General features: G+C 44.7%; 1 protein-coding gene across 1 annotated transcript; it reads right to left on the bottom strand.

Moving 5' to 3' along the window:
* Positions 1–1,426: 1,426 nt before the first annotated feature.
* Positions 1,427–11,103, bottom strand: DUS1L (dihydrouridine synthase 1-like (S. cerevisiae); the record flags this gene model as incomplete). Its single annotated transcript, XM_008945308.1, has 12 exons — positions 1,427–1,772; positions 2,090–2,165; positions 3,977–4,014; positions 4,575–4,738; positions 5,605–5,693; positions 6,053–6,149; positions 6,782–6,926; positions 7,888–7,991; positions 8,168–8,250; positions 8,991–9,103; positions 10,036–10,086; positions 10,995–11,103. Coding segments are annotated over 12 exons (1,218 nt in total), but the record flags the coding sequence as incomplete, so codon positions are not given.
* Positions 11,104–12,421: the final 1,318 nt, after the last annotated feature.

Here is a 12,421-nt window from a genome sequence, read left to right as displayed (position 1 = left end):
TGGCACTGGCACTCTGCTGCTCAGGGGCAGCCCAGCCAGAGACCTCCCTCCTGCTGCTTGTGTCTGTGCCAGCGTCCTGCCCCTCCTCCCCCACACCCCCTTCTCCTACCCCTTTACACACACACACCCTTTTCCTTTCTCTCTCCTCTCCTCTCCTCTCCTCTCCTCTCCTCTCGGAAAAGGTAAAAGCTTTTGTTTTGGAAAATAACTACCAGCTTGGGGGAGATGTAACTGGCAGGCATGAGTCAAGTGTTAAATGTATTAAAAACCCTACTGCTTCCAACTAAAACTTTAAAATAGGAAATAAATAGAAGAAGCAAGGAGGCACCCACATCAGTGCCAGGGTTCTCTTCTCTTCTCTTCTCTTCTCTTCTCTTCTCTTCTCTTCTCTTCCTTTCTCCCCTCCCCTCCCCTCGCAGGAACAGCCGTTCAGAGCCTGCTGATCGGTAGGCGGGGCTGCAGTGCCATTCGGTGCCAGTCACACCGTGCCAGCTTTGCCAGGGCAGCCCGCAGGGCCCCAGGCTGCAGGAGGTGTCTGGGTGCAGCTCCGTGTGCCCGCAGCAGGCAGCAGTGGGGCCTGTGCCCAGAGGAGGTGGCAGCAGCTGAGGGGCAGCCAAGGAGCCTGCACTCAGCACGGCCGCCCGGAGCCATTTCCCCAGCTGAGCGAAGCTCCAGTCACTCCCTCCTGGCCGCTGCTCCTGCTGTCTGCCCACCAGCTGCAGAGCCGTGCTGGGTGTGCTGGGCTTGGCTTGCTTGCTTGGCTGGGGTGTTTTTGGCTGCTGGCACTTGTTACAGCACACTGAAGGCTGCATTGAGTGCCTGGAAGACACACAGAGCCCACAGGGACAAAGGTGAAATCCAGAGAGGACATGCACGTGTGGCACTGCAGCTGACCCTTGACACTCTGCTCACTCAGGTGAGAATGAGGAAGAATGCTCGTGCACTTATGAGACTTTGAGCAAGACAAGGGCCAGGGGTTTGGTTCTAACACAGCACATTAGTTCAGACAACCATCTCTACTGAAAGAGATTTCAGTTTCCCCCAAGCTTTGGCTCAAGGGAGATAATTAAGCTTTATCATACTGTACAAGACTAATAATTGTTACTACACAATGTGGTTGCAGCAACAGCTTACGTTGTTACATTCACCTTTTCAAAGTACTGCTAGATGCCTTTATGCACTGAAAATGTGACCTGCTGGAACTCAGACAAACGTGACACATTTTCTATTAGTGAATAATTATTGACTGCTATTTTTAGCATTCCAGAAGCTGTTCTACCACAAAACATGGAAACTCCAGTATTAAAACCAAGGCATGAGTGGGTCGTGAACATACAAGAGGCAAATTGTCATGGCAGCTTATATATGGTTGCCCCCATCCAGAACTGCAGCATTTTCAGTCTTTAAAACACAGCATGAGAAAATGAATTGCATCTCTTTTATTTCAAATGCAGGACAATTCCCTGAGTAAGCAGCTTTTTACTTAAATAAAACTTTTCCAGACTTTAAAATAAACCTGTGGAACGAGTTCACAGAGCTGATGGTGAGCTGGAGACAGCACGTTCCTTGGCCCAGGGAAGAAGAGGCCTGGCAGGAGCTCTTGAACTACTGACTTCCAAAGCTTCAGCCTGTCCTGTCACCAGCCTCCTTCAGTGCAGCAGTCTCCCCCACATCCACGTCTCTCCGACTGACCTCTGGATTTTGAATTACTCTTTGTCTACTCTGCCATGACAGAGATTTTTCATATTTGGTCTTAAAAAGTAATCCATGACCTAAGAAGCAAGGATGGGGGGAGGGGGAAACAAAACAAAATACAACAACAAACCTGAAATATGACTGCACTGGTAAAGAGAACAGCTCATTCCTTACATTTATAAAGAATGGTTCCTCACAGTGTGGAAACTATGCATCCCAAGGCTTTGGAAGCAGGACAAATACCATACATAGAAGAAATCACAGGCTTTTGGAAATGTATTATAAAATTCTAGCTAGATGTATATTTTAACACACACCCAACACCCCAGAAACCAAAGATGAAGGTAATGACCATACAGGGAAGATGTTTGCTGTTAAGGGCAGCTGCACTTACCTGGACAGTCTGCTGTCTCTTTGAATGCTCTTTTCTTGCAGCATCCTCGACACATGTTAAATACACATTTATTGCCCTGGGTTGGGATGGGGGGATGAAGAAGCTTGTATCAGTGAAAATAAAACTATTGTTGTTTACTGTAATAAACAGTAACACAGCTCTGCACATTCAGACCACTGGGAAAAAAACCAAACTTGTCTATTAGGCAGGCACACCTCCATCTAATGAAGATGACACAGCTGATGTCATATGTGGGGGGGGAGCCCCAGTTATCATCACTTTGTACAGAGAACAAAATAATATTTAAAAAATCCCCACTGAATTTCTGCAATATCAGTAATCCTTTGGGCATCCCGAGTTAGACAACAGAAGCAGCCAAGTCCCCACAGCACGCTGGAAGAAACGTTTGAAATTTCATCTATAGTTTCAAACACATATAGACAACCTGGAAAACAGGTTTTTAACACTGCTCATGGTGAAACCTGGTGTCAGTCTGCCAGCAAAAACAGAGCTGAGAATGGCTTGGGGCTCACTCTTGTTCTGAACAGGGCACAGCTCCAAACCCAACAAACACACAGAGCTGCAGCTGGCCTGACACTCCTACAGGCTGTGCTGCAATGGTGTCCAAAGTGTTTGCATTAGCAAACCAGTAACTTCTTAGAGGGCATGAAGTGACAGGGAAAGGGCCAATGGCTTTAAACTGAAAGAGGGTAGACTTCAATTAGTTACAAGGAAGAAATTCTTCACCATGAGGTTGGTGAGGCACTGGAACAGGTTGCCCAGAGTTAGTAGATGCCCCATCTCTGGAAGTGTTGAAGGCCAGGTTGAACAGGGCTTGGAGCAACCTGGTCTAGTGAAAGGTGTCCCTGCTCCCTGCACGGTGGTGGGACTAGATGAGGCTTAAGGTTCCTTCCAACACAGCACATTCTATGAATAACTACACCAATCACTCTAATTCTCAGTCCCTGCAGAAGAACAACACCCAGCACTGACCCTAGCAGGAGGTGTTTGGTTTTAATTTAACAGTAGACTATACATGTGTAATTACTGAAAGTTTGGAGATTTGTTGCCAAGAGATTTTGGGCAGTTCATCTCACTCGCCCATCTTAGCAATAAATGTCCTCAGCCACAGTAAAACTGCACTTTTCTAGAAAGGAAGGCAAATGATCTGAAGGAATGCAGCTGTTAGTGAGTTTTGTGCAGCACTTTCAGCAGTTAGTTACAGTGAATACTTAAGATGCCTTTGTCTATGCATGGACTTGTTTTTCCCCTGCCCCTCCACATCAGCAGAACGTGGTAAGCATGCACTACTGAACACTGGCATGGACCTACCTCAGGACCTAGAGAATAGAGTTGGAGAAGGTTTGGGGTTGGAAGGGACCTTCAAAGGTCGTCTAGTTTCAACCACCTGCCCTAGGCAGGGACACCTCCCACAAGGTTGCTCAAAGTCCCATTCCAGCTTGGTCTTGAACACATCCAGTGATGGAGCATCCACAGCTTCTCTGGGCAACCCGTGCCAGTGTCTCACCATTAAAAAAATTACTTCCTTATAGCTAGTCTGAATCTACCCTCTTTTAGTTTAAAAAAAAATTACCCCTTGTCCTGTTGTAGCAGGCCCTATTAAAATGTCTGTCCCCAGGTTTCTTGCAGGCCCCCTTTGGATACTGAAAGCCCACGAGAAGGTCTCCCCAGAGCCTTCCCTTCCCTTCCCCAGGCTGAAGAACCCCTCTGTCAGGCTGCCCCCACATCTTACTCATGCCAGCAGGAACCCCCGAGGAACACCACTCGTCACTGTTCTCCATCTGGACACTCAGCCATTTGACCACTGTGTGGTCATTTAATTTCCATTTAATGGAAATTCTTTAATGGCAACTGGCACTAACTTACCTTTGGGTTTCCACACTGATCACACTTTGCATATTTCGCTGGAAAAGAGAGAGAGAGAGAGAGAGACCTGATTTCAACAATGGGAGTTTTATGTGGAAGAAATGAAAAAAAATACTAGGATCAGACAACTCTTGGCCCTTTCCTACTTAGAGAAATTCTGAAACAAAAAGATGGTACCTCAAAGAAGAGTCCAAGCGTAAAGATACTTTGACTTTTTAAGTGCCTCTAAGCTAAATCCAAACAGAGAAAGTTTTAATCCTCAAGTAAATTGTAAAAGAGGACATCTGCTTCAAATGCACGTGAAATTTCACTTTCAAGTACTACCAACAGCTACAGTTTAGTCTGTAAAGTATTTTGATCTTAAAAAGACACTTTCAGTGGAACAATGACCTACTTATTTGAGCCTTGTTTTCTTTACTAATGAACATAATTTGAACCACATTGCCTATGAACAAAATTTCCTGATAATCCCCTTCTTTTTAAAGTTTTCTACAACTACATAAACAAGGAAAATAAATAACATCATTTATTGTGACAAATTATGTCAAATGTAGCATCAGTAACTTTCCATGCAATTATGCCAATAAATTAATCTTACGCTTTAAAGATGGATCAAAGCTTTTATTTGGATTTCTTAACTTCTTTTTTTGTTTATTCTTTGACAGAACCTCAGAATTTCCATCCTCCTCTTCCAAAGCACGTTTGCCTCGCACACCTTTTTCAGTCCCACTGGCTCCATTCTCCTTGCATCTCTCCTTTGTCCTGAAATGGTGAATAGCATCATAAGTTGGATAAAGGAAAGAACCAGGTGTTCTCTGGACACTACACTGGTTTACAGAAATCTGGGTAAACTGTAAACCTTTCTGTCATGTTGAAATGCTGGGGTCTGAACCCCAAGCCCTGAATTAAGGTTGCCATATGGGTGATCCCCACAGCCCTTCATCCAGAGGGGTGAGTTTGCCTTAGAGCTTCCCCCCAGGGTGCGGCCGGCCCTGCAGGGAGAGCCAGAAGGGAAATGAGCCCCAGGGGTCCCGCAGGGAGCTGACAAAGGTCAGGGCTCTGCTGGGGGATAAAAGCTGGGAGCACTGGCAGGGAGTCAGGAGAGTCTGTCTGTGGAGTGCACTCCCCAGAGCTGCCTGGTTCAGGGCAGACCTCCTGACTCTCCTGGAGCTGGGCCCTGGTCTGTTTAGACCTTTGTGAACACGGGTTGATTAGGTGAGAGTTGCCATGTGGGCACCTTTCTCTTATATGTTTAACTTGCTGCTCTGGCTGTTTCCCATGCCAGCTGTGGGCAGCCTCGGGGCTCTGTTTGTACCACCTGTTGTGGGCCCAGTCACATCTGTTGTGGGATCGTTGGGGGTGGTGTCGTTTATGTCCCAGCTGATTGATCTGTTTGTACCCCCCGCGATCATTCATGGACTGTCCTTCTTGTCTACAGTACAGTCTTTGTATTGGTGCAGCTTCCTGCTGGTGCTATCATTTTTGTTGGGCCTGGTCATTGGCAAAACAGGTCTTCACTTACTTTCAAGTGAACGTAAGCTCCTAGAACAGAGCTGGATGGCTCAGTACTGACAGTACAGGTGGGAAAGGCCTATGGGTACCTGTCCATATCAGAACAGGTAACTCACCCTGGTCTGATGTATGGCTGACAGATCCAGTGGAAAAAAGGCAACCCTTCTTTTGGCTTTTCTCCTTCTTTCTGATTAGCTATTTCTTCCTGCAGCAGAAAGTTACAGTTAGTTTTCCTGGAGTTCTCAGGAAATATTCAATATTTCAAACTCCAGGAAACCACAAATTGGAATTTACACTACCAGTTACTGACAGTTCAATATAGGCAGAGAAATTCTACTAAGACAGATGAATTGAAGCAGATTTGTGACTCCTAAAGCAACTTTATCCTATGTAAAGCTGCTCACACTTAATGGGCTGTTACTGCTGTAAGCTACCAATATCAAGGCTGGCAAGCCACAAAGTTGCAGTGAAGGGACTAACAGACATCAACTGCATGACGTACATGGTAAGTTCCCACAAGGTGAGGACAGTATTGTTCTAGGAAATTAGGACCCATCTTGGTACCTGGCATCGTAGTTTCAGCTCCCTGTTGACATCTACAATGCCTTCTAGAGTCTTCACTTTTGCTAATTCTTCACGCAGCTGATGGTAAACTTGAAGCCTGAGGCAAATCCCAAACATCAAGTCTTATTTATTCATTATTGCTAGACTGAGATCAACTAAAAATGTCTTTATAAAAGTTTTTTTACAGATTCTTTTCTTCTGCACTTGCCTTTGGCAGAAGCTCATCTTCCTTCCTGTAGTAAGTCCAGAGAAAAGCACACGTACCTGTTCCTCTTTGCCAAATAAATACTTGGCACACAAGCAAGGTGCTCTGAGAGAAGTGAGGGTGGACGTACAGTGCATCAGCTGCCCCTCAGCAGCTCCCCATGGCCACACCCTTTACTCCACAAAAGATGCAAACCAGCTTGCCTCACAGTGAGCATGGAGTTAGTGGACTCAGGTCCACCACACAGTGCATCTGTTCATATGGGCAGCTACCACACAGCAGCTGATGTGCTGTGAGCTCACACCCTGGCTTATCTTGTGGTCCCTTGCTCATTCCCCATTTGCTGTTCCCCAGATACACTGTAAAGTGTAAAGGCCTCAGCCCACATTCTCTCCAGCCAAGTCAGGAAAGAAAACCTTGCAGAATACTAATTTTGGCCAAACAAATCCTTGCCCAGAAAAGCCAGACACTTGCTAAGCCAGATCAAGCACTGAAAACATGAAGAGTTCTCTGGAAATACTCACGTGTGATGCCAGAGCTTGAAGAGATGAGCCCTAACATAAGACAGTGGACAAGGGTACTTCTGCACTATGTCCAGATACTCCTCAGCCATCTCCCACACCAAGGGGTTTCGTCCCTCAAACAAAGCTGGGTTATGAAGATTACCTTCTAAGGAATGAAAAGAAATACTCCCTTTCATTTCAGCACTGAAACAGAAAACACCACCTAGGCTGTGGAGCTTGATTAGTTCTGCTGTGATCCTACCCACCAGTCACAAACACATTGACCATTTACTCACAAAGAGGAGCACAGGGTCCACAAAACTCTAACCTGACCTCAGGATACTGTATTTCACTATAGGATTATTTGAGTCAAATAGCTATATGTAATTAAAGTACATTTTCCAGAAAGGCACCCAATCTTGACACAAAGGCAGTAAAAAAATTAGTAAATACAACAATTACTGTTTTTCTTGTTCAGTGGTTAAATACCTAGACAATGGGTGTCTCACCTTACATCTGTATTCACACTTGTCTAGCCTAAGTTTACAGATAACTGCTTCTCACTATGCTTTTCCCTACTAGCTTCACAAGCCTTTTTTTGACTAGTATTTTCTAAAACCAAGATTGTACAACCCCCTAGGAAGTATGTTTCATTGCTTTAACTGTGCAAGTGATGGGAAGCTTTTTCTGCTGCCTATCCTGGTTAGCTCTTCTTGTAGGAAACTGTGTCAGTTCTTTCTTGTCCCAACCCAACACAAACTGTCTGCAGGAATACTCATGAGTGGACACACTTACAGCATCAAGATCCATTCAAAAACCATTCCATTGTTTAACAGATGTCAGGAAAATATTCCAGGGCAATAGGAGTCCCATACATCTTTGTCAAGTAATTAGATTTAAGCTGTCCAGTCAATGGTACTACAAGTCCAACTAACAATAGTTACAAGTCTTAAGTGACTCCTGGTCCTGGTAATAGATGGCTAGTATAAGAGAGAGAATGGCCACTCAGCTTTCAGTCAAAGCTGTTCACCAAGTCAGTCTGATCAATAAAAGTATATGGGCCTGCTAAGAGCTTAAGAAACTGTGTGTATACTCCTGTATTACGAGTAAAAGTCCATTTTCTTTACCTGCACTCATGACACCATGCACTCCTGTCCTACGGATACATTCTTCCACATCACCCAGACACTGGATGTTTCCATTTGCAAACACAGGGATGCTTACAGCTCTTCTAAAGCAGTGAATAAAACAGATACATAAAACTGAGAATTAGGGTTAGGGTCAACTGAGAAATTCTGTTCCTGTCACACAAATCTGTTTGCTCCTCACTGCCACTGCACACTCCACTCAAAATCTACCTCCTCAGCATGCTGGCAGAACCCCCCCCGGCTGGTCCTGCTCACCAACCTGACAGCCTGGATGTGCTCCCACGAGGCCACGCCAGCAAGAGGCCCCTTCTGCTCTTTGGTACGGCCATGCACAGTCAGCAGCTAGAACACAAGGTCACGTTCACTTTTCACATGTGTAAACCACTGGAGCCAATCCACTGACAAAAACTTCATTTCACCCCATGCATGCTACTGAATTCTCACTATTATTTCAATAGTGCAGAGATTTTGATATCACAGAAAGGTATCAGCAGCTCACCTACCATGGCATGGGCTTGGGCTTCTTTCAGCTTGCTATTCCACAGCATCACAACATCATATCTTGGGAGGACCTACAAATTTCCTACTGCCTTAGCTCCCATTTACGATTCACTTTGTAATTTGTGATCTATTGATCCGTCTTGCTCCTCAGAAAAAGGCCCAAATACTCAGAACTGGCTCTGCAGACCTTCTCTTCCAGTTTAACTGGAGTGAAGTCCTAGAAGGCTGCCTTATTTCTTTACTTGTGGTGGTTACCTTTGATGCTGTTTTTCCTCCTATAGCCCTGTGGATTTTATGTATTCACACTGCCTCCTGCAGCACCATCCCGAGGTGCTCAGCCACAAAGAAGGAAATCACACTGTGCAGTGTTTAAAGACAGACTCTGAAATCATGATGTATTCCATGGCATACTTTTGACCTGTGGCCTATGACTGCAAATACACACACTCTCTCTTCATCCCACTTTTTCTGTCTGTAAAACCATGCAGTCTATTCTCCCCAGTAACCCAAGAAGTGGTCATCAGATGCTTTGCCTAGAGATGCATTCAGTGCAACAGTCCAGGAAGCAGCTGCCTCCTTACCTGGCAGCCAGCTTTCTCCAGCATCTGTGCATACTTCACTGTCTTGGAGATTTCTGGGAAAACGCGGATTTTGCATGTGATGGGAACAGAGAGCTTCTCATTAGCCAGTAAAACTGGGAAAGATTGAAAAGACAGGTGAGTGGGCTGCACAATGCTATGAAAAGTGCCTATTCTAAGATCTGACACTGGGTATGCTATGGAAAAATGCCTGGGAAGTTAATACTATGAAGTTCTCACAGCTTAAACAGTCAGCAGTGTCCTCCACAATCCTTCTTGCATAGGTTAATCACGTAATAGAAAACATGAAGCACATTCTAACATGAATCCACATTCTAACAAGACTTAAAATAGTCAGCATTTAACAGCCCTCATGTTTGCACTGTAGCAAACCTTCACTTTCAAGGGCTACTCCCCTCAAATCTTAATCACTGATACTGGTTTACTATCATCATCACAGGCTCTGAAGTGAAGGCACATGCTCAGCTCTACAGAGTGACCAAAACCTCACTTTTTAAACCAGTTCCAAATGTTTTTGTTATAAAAGGATTATACTGTTCTCAACTGCTATCGACAGTCTGAAAACATCCTATACAGACTAGAGAGGAGAGGCACAACTTGCCATGGAGTGAACAGAGAGAGTATCCTGCATTGACTGGAAAAGGGCAACAGTGGCTTCAGGCAGAAACACAACTCCTGGCACCCAAGAACTTCCAGTGAAAAAGTGGCAGTGCTGCTCCTTCCAGAATTGGAGAGCCACTAAGTCATCATCAGATTTGGACTTAACTGACTCACTTTCACCTGAAGTCTGTTTAAGGTACTGAAGTCTTTGAGCAGCTATAACCTGAGTTTGTAGTGGGATACCATCGAGTATCTTGAGGGTGTCACTGGAATACAGTAAGAAAGAAAAAAAAACCCAACCAAACCCACAAACACAACTGTACCCAAAGAAACATGCTGCACCTCCTTTCCCCCAAATCCCTAAACCTTCTCTCAAGGATGAGTTCATCCCATTCTCTTTCAAAGTGAAGTTCTTCTGAAAACTTACTCATTCTCTGAAGAAGATCCCACTCCTCTTGCAGAAAAGCTCCATAGTGCCCTATAATAAATAGCATATGACAGCCTTGTACAGAAGAGCAAGCCTCTGGAGCATACAGCCTACATAAACGTTCACATACTCATACACCTCACTGGTAGAAACACAGTTGTTCTGTCTCAAACAGAAAAACAAAAGCCCAAAGTGGGAGAGCTGGGTCACTCTCTTGCCCAAGGCTTACAGGGCAAACAGCAATTCCCCACGGCCAGCTTCCACTGCTGCTCCATAAGGCTGTGCTGACACAGGCAGCTCAAAGTCCAACTTTGACCTGGTTTAGACCAGGTGTTTCAAAATCCCCTTCAGAATAAAACTTGATCAGAATGAATGACCTGCTTGCCCTGTGCACCACTGATCATTTCCTGTTAGTCTTTGAAAGACATTTTAGAAGAGGAATGGGCAGTTACTGAACAAATCTTTTCTCAACATCCTAACTGATCCAAAATTTTCAAACACTGGTTTTGAAACACATCTATTTTTGCAGTATCTTTAGAGGATTCAGCAAGTGTTATTGCCTTATACACTAATGTGAATAAACTCTGTGCAAGTATCAAGGAAACAGGAGACACAGTGCCCACATGATGCAATTTGAAATGCAGCTTTGCAAAATTTGGCTGAGCAACTGAAATCAGAAAAAAAATCAAACTCTTGTTAAAAATCCTTTTCCTGAAGGATATTCTAGACACAAGAGCTGTCACTGAAGAGAAGCTGGAATTAATTATTAGTATATCTAATTTTTGTTTTAGTACCACAAAACATTACCTGTTAAAGTGAGAGTAACCAAGCCTGACTTCAGCAGTCCTGCAGCCACCCTCCCCCACGGCTTAATTTGGTCCTCTTGATGTTTTACTGCCGATGTCCATTTGAAACACACCCAAATTCTCTGTTTATCCAGGGTTCTCATTTGTACTTACCTCTCTTTGCAATCATCTGGGGGCAACCCAAATTTAGGTCTATGGCATCGCAATAATCCTGAGCCAACAGAGCTGCTTGGACAAACACTTCAGGGTCATTGGCACAGAACTGAGAAAGACAGAGAAAAGCGGAATCATTGGGCACTAGCTCTCTTCAAGTACTGACAACAAGTCATGACATAGTTATGAAGCAGCCACTTGCTACAGAAAACGGGCATAATAGACACAGTTAATAATAGCAAACACCATTTCTCATAAAAAAAAAAAAAAGGCAAAACCTGACATTTACCAGCTAAAGATCCTCAGCCTTCAAATGACAAAATGAGAAAGACGATCATTCAAGTGACAAAGAAATATTTGTAGGGTATTTTACATGTAGTACCCAAGAATAAGAAGGAACAATTCTTAAAGTCCTCTGCAGAACAAAGAGCTGTAGCATTTTCACACATAAAGGTGGTGCAGAAGAAGGGAGTTACACTTTGCAGACACCAACAGGCACCAGTGCCTCTAAAACGAATTCACATTAGTATGGAGTGTGAAACTGGGGCACTGAGCTGTTAGTCAAATGCTGTCTTAAATGTAATTAATTAACACTACATTTAAAGCCCAGTGCAAAAATCTATTAAGAAAAAATAGGTTAATTTGAGGCTGCTTTGTGGAGGAGGACAGAGCCAGACTATTCTTCTCATTAACACTTTTAAGCAGTTTTTCTATAATTCATTATTAACAAAAAAAATGCCATCACATATTTATGGCTTTAAACACAGAAAATTGCAAGTAGAAGGTGTTACTTAAACCCCACTGCTCCACATGTGGAAATCATGCCATTCCTCTGCTCACCGTGACTGTTTTTCCCCACACTATTCCCCAGCTCCTCAGGCTCCTCTCCCTCTTTAGCACAAAGTACCTGAACCCCACACAGTGTTCAAGACGCAGAAGCCACACGAGCTTAAGAGTGTGCCCCATCTTCCCTGCAGCCCTCTCCTGTAGGCAAGCACTGCGCTCACGGCTTCAGACAGCCGCTGGAAAATGTGTGAGTGGTATGGAATATGGAACAACCCTTGACCAGCTGCAATCTGTCTCTAAAGGTGAAGTGTGGAGGACTGAAACCCTGTGAGAAGTTGTTCCAGGCCCCCGTAGCTAAGACACCACATCCTCTTTGCTAGACAAGGCATAAACAGAAAAACATGCTTAGTGCTAGCAGTATTTACGTGGAGACAATGAGATTCCCGGCATCCTATATATGGCCACTTCAAAATCTAGGTGAGCTTAACTAGCTCGGACTCAGGTAGATTTGGAAAATCTGGGTGCGTTAACACACACGGAGCGCACGGCAAGGCTGAGGGCGCATCTGGCAACTCGGACTCGCTTCTGCAGCGTCACCGCAGAGCGCACCGCCGAGGCGAGCGCCGGGGCAGCCCTGCGGG

This window comes from Merops nubicus, unplaced genomic scaffold (genome assembly GCF_000691845.1).
Source record: "Merops nubicus isolate BGI_N331 unplaced genomic scaffold, ASM69184v1 scaffold19548, whole genome shotgun sequence".
Classification (NCBI taxonomy): Eukaryota; Metazoa; Chordata; class Aves; order Coraciiformes; family Meropidae; genus Merops; species Merops nubicus.
This window is presented reverse-complemented; position numbering and strand designations above follow the sequence as displayed.